Source organism: Arachis hypogaea, chromosome 10 (genome assembly GCF_003086295.3).
Source record: "Arachis hypogaea cultivar Tifrunner chromosome 10, arahy.Tifrunner.gnm2.J5K5, whole genome shotgun sequence".
Classification (NCBI taxonomy): Eukaryota; Viridiplantae; Streptophyta; class Magnoliopsida; order Fabales; family Fabaceae; genus Arachis; species Arachis hypogaea.
The window spans coordinates 101,070,251-101,085,279 of record NC_092045.1 but is presented as its reverse complement, the minus strand read 5'-3'; the positions used below and the strand labels follow the sequence as shown (position 1 = coordinate 101,085,279).

At 30.9% G+C, this 15,029-nt stretch overlaps 1 protein-coding gene across 3 annotated transcripts; it reads left to right on the top strand.

Moving 5' to 3' along the window:
* Positions 1 to 1,253: 1,253 nt before the first annotated feature.
* Positions 1,254 to 7,286, top strand: LOC112716148 (tocopherol cyclase, chloroplastic). Of its 3 annotated transcripts, none has more exons than XM_025768014.3 (11): positions 1,254 to 1,636; positions 3,223 to 3,414; positions 3,505 to 3,749; positions 3,834 to 3,913; positions 4,337 to 4,413; positions 4,487 to 4,656; positions 5,106 to 5,203; positions 5,362 to 5,469; positions 5,927 to 6,043; positions 6,709 to 6,858; positions 6,956 to 7,286. In XM_025768014.3, the coding sequence occupies exons 2-11, from the start codon at positions 3,266 to 3,268 to the stop codon at positions 7,130 to 7,132; spliced, it is 1,371 nt and encodes a 456-aa protein (XP_025623799.1). In that variant the 5' UTR covers positions 1,254 to 1,636; positions 3,223 to 3,265; the 3' UTR covers positions 7,133 to 7,286. The 3 variants fall into 3 exon arrangements, with proteins under 3 accessions (XP_025623799.1, XP_025623800.1, XP_025623798.1); XM_025768015.3 differs by having other exon boundaries at positions 1,265 to 1,636; positions 3,198 to 3,414; XM_025768013.3 differs by lacking the exon at positions 1,254 to 1,636 and having other exon boundaries at positions 3,125 to 3,414.
* Positions 7,287 to 15,029: the final 7,743 nt, after the last annotated feature.

The following is a 15,029-nucleotide window of genomic DNA, read 5'->3' as shown; positions in this document are numbered from 1 at the left end:
GAAAATACTAAAATTTTATATACAAATTTTTTCTCTTCCTTTAATTAAAGAACACTAAAACTCCATATAACTTTGGAGCATAGTTATCAGAACCGGACCAGACTGACCGGTTCGACCAAAAAATCGATAAACCGAACCTTATACCGATCCGATCCAAGGGTAGGACCGTTCAAGGTCGAGAACCGGAATGAACCGGTTGAACCCGAAACGAACCGGCCAAAATCGGTAAGAACCGGCCCGGACCGAATCGCTCGGTCCCAACCGAAGGCAAAGCTACGACGCATTTGGGTTCTGCAAGTCCACCATACTCTCCACGTGCTCCTCGAACTCCTTACACCAAGGTTGCAAGAAAGACACTGATGCCACCAAACTCCAATGCTTCTTAGTAATATATATTCAAATTATAATACATATAGTAACTTTTTATTATACTTATGTTCAATTAATTTTAATTTAAAATCTCTCATTTTTAAATCAATTATATTTTATTTAACTATAAATTTTATTAATATATATATATATATATTAAAAAGATAAACAAAAAAAAATTATTAATCAAAAATTATTTTTTCTTTTTATGATTATATGATATCTATTAATATTATTTTTTTAATAAATACTTGTAGTATATAATAATAGGTAAAGACTTACTTGCAGTTGCCTTCATATAAAGTTGACAGTTAAAAATCATTAGATGATATTTAGTTAAACTTATCAAATCATCTAACTATTTTTAAATATCAACTTCACATAAAAATTAACTGTATGTAAGTTTTTATTTATAATAATATAATAATACAATAAATATAAATTGATTAATAAAGTATTAAAATTTGAAAATGATAATTATTTATATAAAAACAAAATAAAAGTACTTATAATAAAGAAAAAATAATTAAATTTTACATAATTATTTAATTATACCGGATTAATCGGTTCGACCAGTGACCTACCGATTGAACTAATAACCCAGTGATCCAATAATTTCATCGGTTCGATCACCAGTTCGGTTCTGATAACTATTTTTTGGAGATCAAATTCTCCTCTAAATCTCTAGAGATGTATAATAAAAAACGAAAATATAATTAATCGATTAAAAGTTTATAACCATATTTCATTAACCACTTTAACAAAATCATTTTAAAAATTATAACCATATTATTTAAAATTAGTTAACCAAAATCAAATTAAAAAAAATCGATTTTTAACCGATTAACCAAAACCAAAACCAAATTTTAAAAACCCTTAATTTCATTTAATCCCTAATTCCCTAATCCCTTCAGCATTCCACCCTCAACCTCTTCCATCTCTCTTTACGCCGCCGTCAACAGCTCTTCTCCTCTGCCTCTCGCCGGACCTCGTCGAAAACTCGAAATCCGCTTCTCCTCTTCACTCTGATTCGCGCCTCTATCTCTCTCCCTCGACGGCTCAACCGGTTGCTGCTGCGCTATTGACTCAACTAGTCTCCGCCGGAGTATCTTTTTTTGGGTTCTCCTCTGCTCTCGCCGGAGCTCTTCAGTGGCTTGCCGAAGCTCATCGGTGGCTTGCCGAAGCTCGTCTTCACTCTGCTTTGCGCCTCTATCTCTCTGCCTCGACCTTCCATTGTTGTCATTGTTCTGCCGTCGCATCAGTTGAGGTAAGCCCTTGGTTCTTCCATTAATGTCTTCTGAGTTCTGAGTTTTTTCTGTTTTCTATTGCTATTATCTGCGTTTCTTCTGTTTTCTTATGTTCTATAAAATCTGGGTTTGAAGAACCCCTAGTTTTGGATTTTCTGTTATCTGGGTTTTTCTGTTTCTTCTGTTTGGATGTTCAATTTATGAATTCTGTTTTCTATCTTATTGCAATGTCACTAGTGTTGTTTGTTTTTGATAAGTGGTTCACTTTTTGATTAGTTGGGACTTCATTAATTTGCATGAATTATCTTGATTCACTTTTTATAGTCCAGTCCTTGTTCTTGTAAGCTTCTCTTGCTTATGGATTGTTCTCTTGCTTATTGTATATTCTATACCTTTGTGTTATAATTGAATTATATCATACATTTGGAACTGGATTTGGAGGAAAGTTTAATTTCATTTCAGATTAAGCACTGCAAACTGATAAGGTTTATGTGATTTGATGCACTGCATTCAATTCTCTAGTTAACAAATATATATTTCTTTCATTTCATGGGAGGAATCTTGTTTCCAAAGAAGTTATATGAATGGACAGATATGTGGTAAACGTGTCAATGTGGTATTGGTACTAGACATTACAATCCTTTTGTTATACTAAATTATTTTCGAAGGTCTGCATATGATGTAAAGTATGAATATATGCATGTTTTATTATTTATTTTGAAGTTATATAGTTGGTTAAAGAATGTCTTTGTGGACCTTTTGTTCTTAATTTGGAATCCCTAACCTTTAATAATAAGATCCCAAAAAATGAAGTGAATTGATCCGCATGCATGAACCTCAATAAACTTCCATAAAATGGAATTTGATGAAACAAAACTCTTCATTATTTTTGTTTGAGTTGATGAGTTTATTTGTTTTCTTTATTAGATGGTTGAAATCTTAAATTACAGTATCTGAATCTCATTACTATACATGTATGGCTAATTTGATGTGACATGGCTAAAGTCTCATTAAGAAAGCATTAGTTGATTTATTGGGTGTAAAAATAACCAGTTTTTCTATGTAAAAAATTGATTTTGTGTAAAAACCAGTTTTCCAGTGTAAAAGCCGGTTTTTTGGTGTAAAAACTGGTTTTTCAGTGTGAAAACCGGTTTTTTATTCTAAAATCAGTTTTTTAAACCAGTCCTTTTTTAAAAAACCGGTTTTTATTTTATAACCGGTTAAAAACCGATTTTTAAATTTCCTAACCGGTTAATAACCGGTTTTGTCATGTAAAATTGGTTTGGTTAATTAACTTAAACTAAATATTTGGTTAACCAAAAATAGGTTTGGTTTTTGGATTAACCATGACTGTGTACTGTCCTAGGATTAACTGAAATTAGGGGTTTTTTAAATTTGGTTTTGGTTTTGGTTAACCGGTTTTTTAAATTTAGTTTTGGTTAACCAATTTAAAATAATATGGTTATAATTTTTAAAATGGTTTTGTTAAAGTGGTTTTACCAAAATGTAGTTATGGTTTTTTAACCGGTTAAATATATTTTGGTTTTCTGTTGTACACCCCTACCACGAGCCCTGTTAAAGATGTCCAACTCCCAACACTTTCCAGTTTCTCCCTTGAGCATCCTTCTTCCAAATTCCAAATTCCATCCATGGCATCCACCTTCTTCAACAACCTTCTTGCAACACCCAAAGCACGCCCTATCCTGTGCACTGCAACAACCCAATCTCAACAACCCACGCCACCTCCCACATATTCCCCCACTCCTCCCAACCGCCAACTTCGCACCCCTCACAGCGGGTCAGTCAGTACTCACTACCCCACATTCTCTCTTTTATCATTTCAATTCAGTTATTTACTGTTGTGATTTTCTTTGTTTTTACTTTACAGTTACCATTTCGATGGGAGTGCTCGCAAGTTCTTTGAGGGATGGTACTTCAAGGTCTCCATTCCCGAACGCCGCCAGAGCTTCTGTTTTATGTACTCCGTCGAGAGCCCTTCTTTTCCCAGGAAACTCACGCCCTTCGAGGTGACACAGTACGGACCTAGGTTCACCGGCGTCGGCGCGCAAATTCTTGGTGCTGATGACAAGTACATTTGCCAGTTCTCAGAGGAATCGCAAAACTTCTGGGGAGGTCAGTCTCCTTCGGCTTTCTGTTATTCTCTTGTTAAGTTTGTTATATGATTGTTCGTGTCATGTGGATTTGAGATTGTCGTAGATCGTCATGAACTGATTCTGGGGAACACCTTTGTGGCCAAGAACAATTCGAGACCTCCAAACAAGGAGCTTCCCCCTCAGGTTTGTTAATGTTTATAATTTTCTACACATGTCTCTTCCATGTTGAAATTATTACTCCTTTTATTCCTAAATGTTAGAAAATTATTAAATGTTCTAGATTCTCTGAGAATATATTTAAATAACTAAAATGTCTATTGATAAATTTAATTTTAATGCACTGTTAAAACATGTTTACATGTGCATCCAATCACTACTTTTTACCTTGAATACGCGAATGATTTATCCAAAAAAATGAATGTTAATAGACGATTATATAAAACGTTTTATGCCACCGTCAGTGCATCAAAATTGAACTCAAAATGGGGTGTATATTCTGAGATGCTCATGTCATCAGTTGGATATAAGTGTACATTGCCAAAATGTCTTATTTCTTTCTCTCTTTTTTTGGCACTTATTTTGCTTCCTACTTGGTCCCTTGTTTAGGAATTTGATAATAAAGTGCTGGAAGGTTTTCAAGTTACCCCGCTTTGGCATCAAGGTTTCATTCGTGATGATAGAAGGTAGGGGTGAAATTGCTCTTTTTACATTGTCTCTCATGTTATATTTCATACTTGACACAAACTTTAATTATAGGTCAAATTATGTAGAAACAGTGGAGACAGCTCGTTGGGAATATAGTACACGCCCTGTTTATGGTTGGGGCAATGTTGGGTCTGCACAGAAGTCTACAGCTGGCTGGCTTGCAGCTTTTCCTGTTTTTGAACCTCACTGGCAAATATGCATGGCGGGTGGATTATCAACAGGCATGTGCTAATACTTACTAGTTCGACTATTAACTATTCACTTGTTAATTTATATCGTGATCTTGTACTCTTCATTTCTTTTATGGGCTGAATGAAACATGATAATTTGGTTTGCCAAATTTATGAGTCTATTATGGTTCTAAACTACTAATGTCATTTGCCAAATTGATTGACATATATAGTCTTTTGCTACCTATAAAATACTAAACATCAACTATATCGTATTGATGAAAGGATGTAATTGTTGCTAGAGCCACAGTGTGATTCTGTAAAGGAAAAGAGAAAATGATGTCATTTACATTTTATGTTTGTGCTGAGACTAGATTGACAGCATCATGTTCGATAGTCATCTGTGAATAACATTTCTGCTTTGAAATTTAGTTACTCTTGTTTATAAATATAACATTTATGCCATCTTGAATTTACTTTATATGAATATTGAATCTCAGGTTGGATAGAGTGGGATGGCGAGAGGATTGAGTTTAATAATGCCCCATCTTATTCAGAAAAGAATTGGGGTGGAGGATTCCCAAGAAGATGGTTTTGGGTAAAAAATAAAATCTTCGTCAAAGATGATCTTGTATTATTCATTAAGATATTAATTATTCGGCTCTTTATGCAACACAATTATGTCTGGTTGCATGTTATTACCACCATTATTTGGAAAAGTTTATATTTATTCATCTTAAGTTTTCAATGTTGCAGGTTCAATGTAATGTCTTTGAAGGTGGTAGTGGAGAAATTGCACTTACAGCTGCTGGTGGTTTGAGGCAAATTCCTGGAATAACAGAGACTTATGAAAATGCTGCACTGGTAACTTTGTACTGCATCATGTGGCTCTTGTAATTATATTTACTCCAACTTTTTGTAATACCCAGATATTTGATTGTTCTCCTTCCTTGTGTTATTAGAATGAAACATGTTAGTTTTAATCTTTATTTTTCATAAACTTGTGCACAAGGATGAAAATACTGAGGGAGTCAGATTTCCAACCAGCTTGTATTTTCAGACATCATTTAACATGACGAACATTAGGTCTAATGTAAATGCTTTTACAATGTGGTTTAATTGCGCTGAAACTTCTTTTTACATATTCTAATATGTAGTTTTGATGATATATTGTTATTCCTTTAATCCATTCATTTTAAGTCATGTTGCTAAAAAATTTCATACGATGATTTTTTGTTATGTTGACCTTCTTTCAGATGCCCCCCTCTAATGTTGATAATATATTAATATATTCTATGCTGCAACTTTCAATATGATGCAGATTGGAGTTCATTATGCTGGAATCTTTTATGAATTTGTGCCATGGAATGGTGTTGTTAACTGGGAAGTTAATCCGTGGGGTTATTGGTTTATGTCAGCAGACAATGGCAGACATGTGGTATTTATATCTCTCTAATTACATTTTATTATTCGTTGATGGTTAAGGGCAATGCTACACAGACGCACTATACATACTGTAGGCGTATTAACAACAACAGAGTCTTATTCCACTAGATGGGTTTTGTTGTATGAATCAAACGATACTATGTGCCTTGTCCACGAATCGTGTCTATGCTTAGCGGCTTAGCCTATATGTACGCAGTATTAAAACGGAAATTAAGTTTGAATTTTAACTTTCACTTCATCCAAAGTATTGAATGGTTCAAAGCTTTTACATTTTCAATACAAACTTATCTCTTCTACTTCCTTAACAGGGCCCTTTTCCATTATGACAATAAACTGAAATTTGAATCCCTTTACTAATAAATAGTTTTTAAGGTGTACACACCAAATCAACCACCTCCACCTGTATAAAATATATGTTAAAATACAAAATACACATTGAAAATATCTTAAATAACACATGTATTTATACATGGTGGCTAATTTGGTGACTGATTTTTTGTGTGCATATAGTATTTCTATCTTTCAACCATAGCTAGTGGGGATTGCTTTTTGCAACTTCAATAGAACTTAAGTCCCAGTAAAAACTAAGTATCTAGATGGTCGTCCTTATCTTGGCGATGGATAGAATCAGCATATTCTAAAATTCTAGTTTGGCAGGTTGAATTAGAAGCAAGAACAGATGATCCCGGTACCACATTACGCGCTCCAACAATGGAAGCTGGCCTTGCCCCAGCATGTAAAGATACATGTTTCGGAATTCTAAAGTTACAAATTTGGGAACGAAGATACGACGGCAGCAAGGGAAAGGTGTCTTCTTAGTTCTTACTCTATCTATAATAATCACACGAGTTCGTTCTTGTTCATTGTTTTTCGAAGATTCTCACGAATGTTTTGTAAATGTCAGTTGATACTGGATGTTTCGAGCAACATGGCGGCTTTAGAAGTAGGAGGAGGTCCATGGTTCAGCCCTTGGAAGGGTCAGACATCAACTCCAGCTGTCCTTAAGCGTGCTCTTGAACTGCCAATCGATGTAGATGGCTTTTTCAATGCAGTTCCTCTGTTTAAGCCACCAGGCTTGTAAGAATTGGTTTGCTTTCCTTATAATCTTATCTTATGAAATGACATGGCTGAAAGTTTGCATGCAAGTGTATTCAAAGGCTAACAGTAAAATTTCGAAAGGGATTATGTGATTAGAAACAATGTCCATAATTCAAGATAAAAAGATTGAATGGGTACGTCACGAGATGTTTTTCTTTTTCATGTCCAAAGGTGACATTTGAACTCGTTACTTTTCATGACCAAAAAAAAAGGAACTCGTTAGTTTTTGTTTAAGGAATCAGGTGATGAACTATCACGCACACCCATGTGGTTGCATTCATAGTTTCTTATGGCTTGGGAGGAAATTCTTATTATACTTCTATTTTTGTTTTTTGATTGTTTGTTTTTTGTTTTTTGTAAATTCTTATTGTACTTTTGTTTCTGGTATTGCATTCTTATAGTACTTTCTTTTGTCTTTGCATTCTTATAGTAGTTTGTTGACCTACTTTATAAACTCTGATAGCTGAAGCCCAAAATGTTTTTCTAATCTTTCTTGCCAATCATTCTCCCACAATAGTCCATCACTGCACATGTAAGCCAACAAATTGATATACTTTTTCAAAGTAAAAAATAATAAAAAAAAACAAGTTGAGTCTAGTAGTTTGCCCACTAATCTGCTTAAGAAGTGTAGATTAATCATTGTCTTATTGGGTTGAGGGATACTGAGAAAACAAAAAAAAATAAAAATAATATTTTATTTTTATAAAATAATTTTTTTAATAAAATTTTTCTTCTAAAAATTTTTTATTGTGATCTTTGTCATTAGTTTGCTTTATTAAGTATTAATATAACAGGTTAAATACTTATGTATTGTCATATTAACGAACTTAGTATACAATTTGCATATGGTTTATCGATATGCATTTTGTTATCATTTTTAATTGGATGATCTATTAATTCAAATAATAGAAAATTATAAATGGATTGTTTTTTATTTTCACTGGAGATTCAAAAAAAACATTATTGAATTGGTCTTAATTATTGTTTCTCGAACAAAGAAAAGGATTCAATGATTTGGATATAATTTTGTTTTATTCGATCTCAATATCGGTAGTCATTTTATAGATTTGTATTTCAAGTATTGTTCTGATTGTAGTTCTTATGCCAGGATATGAATCAAATAATAAATGAAAAATATTGGATACCTTAAAATTAGCTACTATGTATAAATATGTTTAATTTACTTTTAATATGTATTTTATACTGATAACTAATTCTAGTATATATTTAACATAGTTGATAATAAATATTCTTTTCTTGGTGGTCTACAATTGCTACTTAATTGATTAGTTATGATGAAATACGAAAAAAATATCTTATTCTTTTTTTATCAATTTCTAATATCTAATTTAATAAGATTCAAACTCATGTAGTATCAGAGAAGAAAGAACAATTGAAAACATTGAATTTTTGTTCAAAAGAGTGAAATCTTATAAAAACTATCCAATTTGTCCTTTGAAATCATATTTCCTCTTAGATCTGATAATTATTTTTTTTACTTTTTGAATGTCCGAAAAGAACAAAACAAACATATTGTTCTTTTTTTAATAATTTCTTATCTCTAATATACCTCTTAGTAAGATTTAAATCTAGATGCAGTTTTGACCATTTGCCAAAAAAAAAAACAAAAACAAAAACAATTGGCTAAAATTGAACCTTGTTTATCAACCACATATTGTCCAACCAAATTCAATTCTCTTTCGATATGCACCTCATAATCCGATCCGTGTGGATTTTTTCTTCAACTAATCATTGCAGATGAGGAGCAAAAGGAGAAATTTGTCCCCAAGAGAAGCTTGTGTCTGATTAGTTAATTAGCGAGTTATCATCAGCTTATCAAAACGATCATCTATAAAAATTTTTAAATTTTAGTAGGTTAAAATAAAAATAAAAGTTATAGAAACCAAAACAAAAAATAAATGATTTTCGAAGAACCAAAATTTTATTTAAGTCAAAATAAAATGATTTAAAAAAAACACGTTTATTAATCCAAAGTAATAAAATTCTCTTCCTTAATTAGCCTTTTGAAATAATTTCTCACTTAAATTTAAACATTTAAATTGATCATTGTAGTAAACCATGATTAAGCATCGAGATAAACGTGGAATTGAACACATCAATTTTCTTTTATTATAGAATTTTTCTAGTACCATGTCAAATAAAGAGACAAAATAGTAGGCAATATGTTATTTTATTCTGACGCTCCCTGTAGGCAGTACTTAGTAATGCTTACTTGATTAGCTACTAACCATTTTTTTAACTTTTTGAATCGATACTAACCATCTTTACATTAGAAATTAAAAAAGTATGTCAAGAACACGATTGATTTGATTTCATTGCATCATTATTAGTAAAATATTTAAATATTTTTCAATAATGTATAAAAGTTTAAACTCATTTTACAAGCACATATGTTATTTTGGTCATAATTATATAATTTTATTTTGTTTTTGTTGATTATTGGTTATTAAATTTATTGGGATTTTTTATTTATTATCATTCTTGATGTGAAACATTCATTGTGACTTATATATCGATTGACGTTTGTCACAATATTTGTTATTGTTTTTTACAAGTTTTGAATAAATATATAATTATAAAGAAAAAAAATTTAATTGGTGTTTACTCATCACTTTTATATTGGAACTATGAAAATATTGGCAGCAATATTGAATCCGAGTGCGAGCTAGACAAAAAAAAAATTATTTTAAAATATTTATTTAATAAATTAATTGATTTAGACGAGGATGATTTAGGGAATTATAATGATTATCAATTAATAATGAGTGCAAATAAACATATTGGATTGCAAATAACCTCACCTACCTTACCCTAATTAAATAAGGGAAAATATAGAGCAAAAGCTATATATTTATAGCTTTATAATTTTTAAATTAAAATAATCAAATACTCGATTAATTAAATGACAACGTGAAAGGTTAATTTTTAAACAATCAATAGAAAATAATTTATAATACATTCAGCTAAACTTTTTCTTCCCTATAAAAACCGATAATTGAATAGTTCATTTCTCAATCATGTTGTGCTATTTTTATTAGTGTTGTGGATCGATAAAGAATTTAAGATGGTAGGAGCATAGTTGTTAGAACCGAATCGATAATCGAATCGGTCAAGTTATTGGATCATTAGGTTATTGGTTTAATCGGTGGGTCACTGATTGAACCGGTTGATTCGATACTATACAAATAAAAAATAAAAATAGTAAAAAATTTAAAATTATAATTTAAAATACATATTTTTACTAATATTTTAAAAATATCAAGCTATTTTAAAATAATATGGATAAAAAACAATAAGTATTTTGTTATTTTTACTCTTTCATATATATTTTTATTTTGTTTTTATATTAAAATAATTATTTTTTTAAATTTTAATAATTTAATAATTAGTTTATATCTATTATATTATTATATACTATAAGTATTTATAGTCACCAAAAAATACTACAAATATTTATTAAAAATAATACTAATAGATATTATATAATTATAAAAAAAATAAATGAGTTTATAATTGATGTTAAATAAAAATATAATTAATTTTAGAATAAGTGAATTTATAACTAAATTTAAAATAGAGTAGTAGAAGAAAATTATTTGATAAAAGATATGTATATATATTATAATTTGCATTAGAGTTAGTGAAAATTATCATAGCCAGCTTTGACATTTTGTTAAAATTTAATCCCTAACCGGTTCGGTTGGATCGAACATTACCGAGTTCGACCGATTTTCTTCGGTTTGCATCGAATTTAACCGATTCATACTGGTTTTTAACCTTATACAGTTCAAATACCGGACCGGACCGATAAAAGATCCGGTTCATCGGTTTTTTGATTGAACCGGCCGGTCTGGTCCGGTTCTGATAACACTGGGTAGGAGAGTGTTATGCTTATGCATGTTTCTTGGGGCATTATTTATGTTGTTCAATGCCCAAAATGCATTATTAGTTAGTTGTGCTTTGACTTCTCAATTGCAAAAAGAAATCACAAGAATCAACGAAGAAGGGCCTTATATAGGTTTGGTCATACCAAATTCTTTTGAACTCAATCCTCTTCTTCAAAATCCAGCCTACACTCCCAGTGAAAATATTATTGACTTTCAGGTAAATATAAATAAGAATAAAAGAAAATGTAAACTTCATGAATATATATAATTCTCCTTAATTAGGTCTCTTGTATTAATAGTTAATATTTGTCAATTTATATTTCCAATTTAGCTTCATTTTCTTTTTTATTAATGGCTAATAAATAATAAATGTTGGGTCTGCACAGAAGTCTCCAACTGGCTGGCTTGCAGCTTTTCCTGTTTTTGAACCTCACTGGCAAATATGCATGCCAGGTGGATTATCAACAGGCATGTGCTAATATTTATTAGTTCGACTATTAACTATTGACTAAATAATTTTAATATGGAGTTTAGAGATGTGATTTATCTGGAAATAAAGTGTTTTAGTGTATATACAAGTAGGTAGACGTTGCAAAGTAATGCAAGTACAACACACAGATAATATGCTAAGTCTGCACGCAATCAACGTGTTGGACATGTGGCAGATACGCAACACGTAGATACGTAATGTGTTGTCACGTGGCTGCAAATCCGTTTAACATGCGGGTAACGTATTGTACACGTGGTTAGATAGAGGCGCGAATCAGAGTAAAGAGGAGAGTGAAGAGGAGAAAAGGATTTCGAGTTTTTGATGAGGTCCGGTAAGTCATTGACGAAGTCCGGCGAAAGACAGAAAAAAAAGAGCTGTTGACTGCGGCGTAAAGAGAGATGGAAGAGGTGTAAGGTTGAGGTTGAGGGTTAAATGCTGAAGGGATTAGGAAATTAGAGATTAACTGAAATTAGGGATTTTTTAAATTTGATTTTTGTTTTGGTTAATCGATTTTTTAAATTTAATTTTGGTTAACTATTTTTAAATAATATGGTTATAATTTTTAAAATAATTTTATTAAAATGGTTAACTTATGTGGTTATAATTTTTTAACGGATTAATTATATTTGGGTAAGTGACCGTCACTAGCTACTTGATTAATTTTGGAAAACAATCTTTTCAACTGATGATTAAGCAGCTGAACTTCAAGTATATCTGAGTACTGGATATGTGGATATGGGTACTGTATGTGCTGCCTAATTTTTCTATTTACATGATATGGTTGTGAACTTAATTGTAATAATGAAACCTATCAATGATTTTTCAATATGATATGGCGAAAGTAGGCCAAGTTTGATTTTAGTTTCTAAAGTGAGATGAACCATGCCTTGCATTGATGGCATGATATTTATATCTTTTATGGTATGTTTTGTTCTATCAGATTATGATGATATGTGTGTGTCTCTATTACTATATGTAGTTTGCAACTCGGTTTCTTAAGAGTCGCTGCTAAGGCCTTGTTTACAAGAAATAAGTTTCCATTCGTACATTTAGGTCTAATTTAGGAATGTTTATTTTAAGAGAAAATTGTGTTTTATTACTTTGTATTTAATAATTAAAAAGAAATCATGTATTTATGTTTTTAATTTTAAAAAATTAGGGAAAATTTTGAAAGTATTTTATGAAGTTTTTTTTTTGTAAAATTGGCTTTTTTTTAACTAAAAAGTCCAATGTTATATTGATGAATATCTATATTTATTCTTACTATTTATTAAATTGATGTCTGTTATATTCAAAGTAATTTTAAATATTAAACAAAATTTTACCAAATAAAATTTTTATAATTTGGTTTATTAAAAATTACTTTTATTTTAATTTATTAAACATATTTACTACAACTTGTAAAATGTCAAAATTTTACCAAATCAAACTTAACAAATAAACAAAAATACATTATTAAAATTAAATTTTTAAAAAGATTAATATTGTCTATGTTACATTTCTGAAAATAAGTATACAAACATTTCCTTAATATACGAAACTCCCCAAAACATCTGCAAAATTACCATCACAATCATATGCTTGAACAATTAAAAAAATTCTTGATAATCGAATTAAATATGACGGATCTATTTTTGTGATCAACGTCAAAGTTCAAAGGGTTAAATCTGTGGTCCATTTTGTGGTACCAACAATGTTCAGACATATCATCATGAATACAAATACCAATTGCTAGATAGATAGATATAGAAGGCCACATCTTCTTGTCTCTCTGATGAGAATGAGTGAATGACTCATGAAACTGTTTAATTACCATGTCTATTTAATTATTGCCATTCAAAAACATATAAATAACTATTACCCTAAATTTTGATTTATTCATAATTCAGTTTAAATTTTTAAGGTGTGTAATTTGACATCTTGAAATTGTCTATATGCATAAAAAATATTAATTTTTCTTCTCAAATTTTAAGAGGCCGGCTATTTATATAAATAAACCATTTCACAGAACAGATAATTTAAAGAAAAAAAATTATATTTTTTGTTTTGTATTATTTAATCATTTTAGAAAATAGTAAATTAATTATACCTTTTAAGAATTTATGATATAACAATTAAATGATACGCATACAAAAGCCAAAGTTCAAAGAAGTTATTTTAAATGTTTTGTTTTTTAAAAAAGAATGCTTATACTAAACAACGTAAATAATGTGTTAAAAAATATTTAATTAATTTTTAAAATTTTACTTTTAATAATCATAATAAAAACTTAATCAAATTTCATTTTTACTCCTACTCATCATATAAACTCTAATCTTTTTAGTGTTATTCGTTGCGCTTCCATCCTAATTTTTTTTCCCTCCTCAACGTTGGGCATCGCCTAAAATCAAAGAAACATCTATTTAAAAACAAAGTAACATTACCCTAAAATAAAAGAAACATCCAATCTATCATTAAAAAAAAAATCCGAAAACATGAAAAGAAACATTTATTATCACCATGTAGTACACGAGCGGCTGCATTGATTCTTCAAATGGTCCGACGCAGGAAGGGTTCGGGACGATTGGCAGCGTTGCTTCTAGGGAGCACAGACGCGACCAAATGCAGGGAAGAAGAGGACGAATGGCGGTGTTGCTTGTAGGGAGCACGGTCGCGGTGCGACGAAAGGGAGAAGAAAGCGCGCAGCGGCAGCGTTGCTTGCAAGAAGAACAGGGGGCGGCGCGACGCATGGGAGAAGTGGTGCAGCGGCAGCGTCAAGAGCAGGGGCGGCGCGATGCAGGAAAGAAGAAGGTGCAGCGGCGGCTCAGTTGAAGGGAGCACAGGGGTCAATGCGACGAATGGAAGAAAAAGTTGCAGCAGTTGCAATGAGTTGCTTCTTCAGACGGGAGCAGTGGTGGTGAGGTAGGTACATTGTTGACAGCGTGACAGAGAAGGAGGAGTGAAGCGACTATGCTAAAAGGAGAGAAAGGTGGAACCGTAAAAGATGAAATACTAGGATTGTGGTGGGTGTAAATAGAGTAGGATGTTTTTTTTTTTTTTTAGTGGGCTTGAGATGCAGCTCGTTATTTACGTTGTTCACACCTTCTATTGTCTACCTAGTAGAATTAGATCATATATACTATAAAACATACAACTATGTTAATTTAGTTATAAATTGTATTATATGTACACTAAAATTAATTATTAAATTTTTTTAATTATATAATTATAATATAGTTATTTAACTATATATAACCCACTTTATTGTTTTATTATATGACAAATTTATTATCCTTGAGATTAATTATTTTAATTAAAAAATATAAAATAAATATATAATAACAAATATGTGGTAACCATTTAATGTCAATGGAGTATTTTTGTTTACCTATTCGATTGAACTCAAATTACGTTATTTACATTATATTCTTGCATATATAAAAAGGTTGAAATTACTAATTCCGCCCCATCTTCTCCCACTCTTTTTGGTTTTTACACCTCTC

Coding starts and splice junctions, on each gene's coding strand:
- LOC112716148 (XM_025768014.3), top strand. CDS start 3,266: ATGGCATCCACCTTCTTCAACAACCTTCTTGCAACACCCAAAGCACGC. Junction 3,415..3,504: donor CTTCGCACCCCTCACAGCGG/GTCAGTCAGTAC, acceptor TTTACTTTACAG/TTACCATTTCGATGGGAGTG. Junction 6,859..6,955: donor ACGACGGCAGCAAGGGAAAG/GTGTCTTCTTAG, acceptor TGTAAATGTCAG/TTGATACTGGATGTTTCGAG.